Genomic DNA, 6,476 nt, shown 5'->3' with positions numbered 1-6,476 from the left:
GAGAAGAAGTTTAACTCGCAAATGGACATTATTATAACGAGGAAGCCTTCCACCGGTTAAATGCAATTGATAAAGACAAATGGACATTACACAAGGACGAAGGTAGACGATGGGGTATGCCGACAACAAACTTCTCCGAGTCATTCAATGGCTTGTTGAAATCGCACGGGACTACCCGTCACCGCAATGGTGAGAATGACATTTAAGCAAAGTTGTGGAGCGGTTCGTCAAGAGATCAAAAGAGGCCAAAGCACATGCAAGAAGGTCTAAGATGGATGCCAAAACCGTTAAAACTATTCGAGTACCACAAATATAAGGCTCGTAAACATGATCGGATGGAGTACAACCCCGCAGCGCATATTTGAACTCACAACAAGTGTGCACCAAGGTAAAGGAGGTAACGTTCACACAATTTGTGAGATTCCAAGAACATGCACACACGCGGCAAGTGGCAATCATATCACATGCCATGTTCTCACGCCTTCAAGTGTTTTATCACAATGGGAAAGAACGCCTCCTCTTACATACGGCCGAGGAATATACGGTTGAAAATTATATAAAAACGTATGCCGGAAGGTTCTACCCACTTGGTAGTGAGAGTTATTGGCCACCGCATCCATTTTCAATGGTTGCAAATAAAGCATTTATCCGTAAATTCGTAAAAGAATGCATACTCGCGTATTCATAATGAAATGGATGTTCCACCGGGGAGATACACTCGAAAATGCTCATTTTGCAATTATGTTGGTCATGATAAGCGCAAGTGTCCCTTACGGCATGGTGGTCAAACTACATCTCGCGTGGAAGTACCTCTCGGGGAGGAAACTTTAGTGGTGGAAGTACCTCTAGTGGTGGTGGCACATCTCGGTGGTGGTGGAAGATCAACTCAAGAGCATTAATTGATGAATGTTTTTTAAGTTTTTTTCAAGAATGTTGTGATTGTATTTTTAATATATCATGAGTTTCTTATTAATGAATTAGTGTGTTAAGTATTTTCATCTACTCAAGGTTATGAGTGATGCAATTTAATTAAGTTTTTTTTTTTTTTTTTTGCATGAACGCCGCCATTTTGACTAACTTTTGATTAATTATTAATGAACAAGTTTAAGTATTCGTAAAGAACTTCAAGCTAATGTCACCGAACCTTGAACGAAAATAGCGTTCGAGCACTTTTCAACCTCTAAAACGGTCATCCGAACTTTTGTGTATTCTTGATGTGTTGATCCTACCTAATTAATCGCACAAAAATAAGTAGGGTTCTATATAAAATATTGAAGTTTCGGGGTCCCGAAGCATGATTAATCTATGGTCAAAGTACGTTAAAAAGTGTAACGAAAGAAGGGTTAACCAAAAGAGCAGGAAAAATAAAAAAATACAAAGCACTATAACACAGTAAATTACTGCGCTATAGCAGTTAACGGAGCCGTGTCCGTTAACTCTTTAGCGCAGTAATTTACTGCGCTAAAGGCATTTTCGTAACATTTTTTTTTGTTGGGGTATTTTGGTCGAAACTATTTTTTTTGGGGGCATTTTGGTTCCGGACTCAAAGAACTACACCTCTTCATTTAAAAAACATATTACTAATTTTATTTAAACAAAATTTCAACAACTTCCTCTCTATATCGCACCCCATCGGGTCTCAATTCCATGAGCAACTGTCTAGAGTAAATAGAACAGTGACAATCAAGAAAAACATCCCCCAGTTTTTGTGCTTTCAAAGCAAATAGTAACTGATAAAGAGAACAATCGGCCTCCAAAAACTGGTTCTACAGTGAGATTTGATGAAGAACGATGAGCAGGAGAAAGAGGAGAAAAGGCACCTAATGAACGGAGATTGTGGAGTTAGGCTAATTGAAATGAACCGTAATCCAAAGTGAAAATAGAAAAGAGAAAAATTATTTTTTGCCGCCTGCCCTGCCCGCCTTTCTTTTTAGCGCTAAAGTGAAAAAGGAATTAATTACTTTTAAGCTACAAACCCAATAAAAGTAGGCATTTTGCCAACAACAATATCATATAGGGACTACAGGGACAGAAAAGTGAGAGATCTTCCAATCTTCACTATCATAGTACATGATTTTAATCAATGTTGATTGAAAAACTATGATAGTGAAGATTTAGAAGATAACACATTTTTCTATCGCTACTCGTCAAAGTGATCATTCTTGAGTATATTAAATGGGGACACTAGCTATAGCTATTAATCAAAGAATCAGAAGAAGAATAGAAGGCATTTTATGGTGGCTACACGCCTACTTCATTTCACTGTACGTGATCTGCACTATATATTTTGTGTGAACCATTTGGTCAAATTCATGCAAAGCTTGCTAATGCTTTCAATATGCGATCTCCACTCCATAAACTTTGACCGAATTCATGCATTTGTAGCTAACTAATTTTGTGCACAATAATTACATGCATGGTCCAAATGATAAGTTGAAACGTTTGACATACAATTAAAAAAAAAAAAAAAAAAGATTTCCAAGTGTAAATTTAAAAATATTCTTTTTTCTTGTATACGTAGTCTTGATATTTTATTAACATTTCTATCTGTACGTGTTCCAAATATTTTTAATATTTCTAAAGCTTTTGACATATTTGTTTGTGTTAATTAGTATTTTATTTAATTAACTTATAATGTAGAAAAATTAAATATCCATGTCGCAAGACCTACATACACCTAATATAATTCTAGGTAATTCGTCTCTCCTCACGCCATTACCTTTTAAAACACTGATTTATACAGCTCATATTTATTTCGGAGAAGGATTATATTTGCCCACTTTGATAAATTAGTCATATATATCCTCCGCTTAAGTTATCGAGTTTATATGCTCTTGTCAATTACCCTTTTGTCCCCGCCCTCCATGGATCACTCGGAACCACCTTTTAATTGAAAATGTGGATCTATTTATACCTGATTATTAGCCGATCCATATCCAAAATTTAAAACCAGTTACCCGATTCGTAAATCCATTAGCCCGTTGTTGGAATCAAATCTGTTCCTCCTTTCTTCTAATTTATTTCTTTGAATTTATTTTTAATTAATGTACTAGTTTTTGGTTCGGTCACTCTTGCGGTTATGCGGTTCGTTTTATTAGTTAAAATCTAGATAAAACAATCTTAAATGAGCATGAGAGGTTAATCAGCATGTTCATGCGTTTTAAGACATGAAAAGTCAGGCGTTAGGACCCCTTTCTAGAATACTACTATTTTGTTGGTGACTAAATTATCAATAGGGGCCCCATGCCAAACCTTTACGAGTTGGCTTTTTTTTTATACAAAATTTAGTTCTTTGAACATAATAAAAAAAAAATAAGTTGAGGTAGTCAACTTATTTTTTTGGCTTATAAGCTTTTCGAACTTATAAGCTCGCTTTTTTAGATAAACTAAGTTAAACAATTATTTTTTTTTATTTTATTTTAAGCACAAAATGACTTTAAATTTGGCCAACCTAAACACTCAAAAAAGCCGAAACAGCTTATAAGCCAACTTATAAGCCAATCCAAACGGGCTCTACCTCAAGGAGGCTTATTAGGTACTAATAAAAACAACATATTTTTTAAAAACATCCTAATTTCCAAGATAAGGGGAAGCATATCCTTCAAAATATTAATCAAAACTGTAGATTCTCTAAGAATATATAGTAATTCCTAATTTGCTTGAAAATAGATATGAATCGTACACACTAGCTATTTCTTCACCTATTCTTGGTTCGATGATGCAAAAGGTTTAACAAAGATATAAATCGAGGTTTCTCCTTAGCAAGTTTGTTGTAGTGCTATCTCAGCTTCTCAACCTTATCAAACTGGTTTCACATTTTCATATGATCAATCAACCACTAAATGGTTTTATAGTTACACTAATTAATCATTAAAAAGGGCAAGGGTCCAACATTTTCACTAAACTTTGTGAAATGTTGCAAATTTGTCATCCATTAATAAGTGAGATCAAATGATCTACCCTTGAATAGATTTAATTTTCCCCTAATTAATATACAGAAGTTTTTAACATGTTGGCCTTTTTTATAATGAGAAATAGTTAGATTTATCTATGAACTATGCAAAATATCTAAATTTATCCCTGAACTTTGAAAAAAAGAATCATTATTCATGCGATAGCAATAATGCTTCTTCTAACATTCAGAACCTCCATCAATCAAGTCTCTATTATCCAAGCTCAAATTAACCACTCTTAAGCCTTTCTATTTAAGTTGATTTGTGTCCCCTTTTTTGTCAAACAATTTGGAAAAATATACGGATCTTACCAACTTTAGATATTCTCTTCTGAGAGAAAATTGGAATCTTGACAACTCTATTATATTATCATTAAATTTCCCTCAGGTCCCCGTGTGGCACTAGGTGCATCATTATTTACCTACTAATTTGGTTAATTTGTTAATCATTTCCAGGAGGCAATTGGACTATTGACAAGGTTGATCAGGTAATATTAAATCATCCGTGTGCTGGAAAAGAGCGAGTCATTGCATCAAGATAGGGTTTTCTTTGTTTGAAGAGGCAGGGTATCAAATTGCAATCTTGATATATATGAAAGTAGGAGACAAGGCACAAACATTGCCTAATTGGTAGCTTAATCCATATCAGAGTCACGTTACTCTTCGGCCTGCATATATAACAAAGTGCACGAGTGCCATTTATGAATGCAGAGTTGTCAATATTCTTTTTGTCTCCAACAACAAGATCACTCATATAGTTATCTAACAGGTTTACATTCACTCAAATTGCTTAATTAACCCGATCGTGGGGATTAAATTTAAAGAAGAAAAAATAGTGTATGTTATGGTGTGAGGAGGCATGCCAGAGACATCGCCTAGAAAAGCTAGTTGACTGTTAGATCTAGATCAATGTCAAGTCCCTTTCTCTAGTCCCCCCTAGTTCTATATAAATGAAACAAAAGCCAGAAGAAGGAGAACAACTTGAAACTTAAGAGTTTAACCTTTCAATAATCTTCTCAACTTCAACAAGAAAAAAACAAATGGCTTCCTCACCTTTGAGACCAAAAACAACCCTAAAGCATGCTCGCTCTAGCAGCTTTCCCTCTACATCTCACCCTATCGTGTCTCAATTCGATGAACACTTGTCTAGAGTAAAATCATCTTCTGAGGCTACCTCTTCATCCCTTTCATCATTCACCTGCAGACTAGGTGATCTTGAACGCTTATTTGATTATACCGAAGATTTGCTTCAACTACCACATGTTCAACAAGCCATTTCACGAGAGAAGTTGGATGAATTATTAGAGGGGTACCTCAAGATATTAGACGTTTGTGCCACCATCAAAGATCTCTTGTCGAATGAAAAACAAAATGGACAAGACCTTCTTTCAGCTCTTCGTAGAAGACGGAACATGGATGACATTTCTAGCTACCTAACCCCTAGAAAGAAGTCCAAGAAGATGATCCGAAAGCTTTTTAAAAATTTGAAGAGTATGATGAAGGAAAATAACTTCACATCAAAAAAGCCTGAAACATCGGCTATTGTTGGAGAATTGCAGGATGTCCAGTTAGTCACTCTAGGCCTATTTAAGGCCTTGTTGTCCTATTTTAATGGCACTGGATCTCAATCAAGTAATTGGACATTATTATCCAAGATTATGCCCTCGAAAAGTGAGGAAGTAGAAGCCAATGAATTTGACAATGTTGATGCTGCTTTGTGCTCACTTTTCAGTCACAATAAGACTAGCAAATACGAAGAATTGATAAGTCAGTTGCGAGAAATGGAAGCAACCATTGAGGTTCTTGAAGATGGGCTCGAATGCTTTTTCAGGCGCTTAATCAAAACTAGAGTATCCCTCCTTAATATTTTGAATCACTAACTAGCCAGGAATATATGTTGCAGCCCAAATTAAGGGCTATCCAAAAGTTTTGTACTACAGTAACACCTGTACATTTTTTGACATATATGTCAAAATGAAATATAAGATCAAGTTGACTTGTTGCTGCTACAAATATCGAGTTTACTTATTGAATACAATGTCAAATGCGGTTATTTGCTACTGCAAATTCTTAAGTAGTGAATAAAAATATCAAGTTCAGCTTCTGCTGCTGCAACAATCCTTCCCTTTGCTTAAATTAATATACTTAAATGTTGATTAAATTGGAAATCTAGAGTACTCGGTTAAAATTAAGAAATTTAATCCTTCGTGCCTTGTTTTTACATGTCCATTTCACAAATGGTCTAACTGTCACTTTTTTCTCACAAAAGTTACTTAACTATCTTTTCTAACACAAAAGTCATTAAATTTTGAGTTACTAATACAAAAGTCACTAATACTCAAAGTTAAGTTATTTTTGTGGGAAAAGATTGATAGTTACATGACCATCTACGAAATTTACCGCCTAGTTTTACCATAGGCCTTCCAGCGTAATTGGTTTGTACGTTAAAAATGATAGAACAAGACTGTCAATTCATGTGTACAGCATCAGCTTTGTTCGGGTGCCTTTCTGTTTAGGGATGGGT

The 6,476-nt window shown here is 35.1% G+C and overlaps 1 protein-coding gene across 1 annotated transcript; it reads left to right on the top strand.

The window, feature by feature from the left end:
- Positions 1 to 4,992: 4,992 nt before the first annotated feature.
- LOC132062231 (uncharacterized) lies at positions 4,993 to 5,832 on the top strand. Its single transcript, XM_059454845.1, has one exon. The coding sequence runs from the start codon at positions 4,993 to 4,995 to the stop codon at positions 5,830 to 5,832; it is 840 nt and encodes a 279-aa protein (XP_059310828.1).
- The last annotated feature ends 644 nt before the right edge of the window (positions 5,833 to 6,476 follow it).

Source organism: Lycium ferocissimum, chromosome 7 (genome assembly GCF_029784015.1).
Source record: "Lycium ferocissimum isolate CSIRO_LF1 chromosome 7, AGI_CSIRO_Lferr_CH_V1, whole genome shotgun sequence".
NCBI classification, from domain to species: Eukaryota; Viridiplantae; Streptophyta; class Magnoliopsida; order Solanales; family Solanaceae; genus Lycium; species Lycium ferocissimum.
The sequence above is the reverse complement of the archived record's forward strand: the minus strand, read 5'-3'. Positions and strand labels throughout refer to the sequence as shown.

Excerpts from the sequence above, each read along its gene's own strand:
- LOC132062231 (XM_059454845.1), top strand. The coding sequence starts at position 4,993 with ATGGCTTCCTCACCTTTGAGACCAAAAACAACCCTAAAGCATGCTCGC.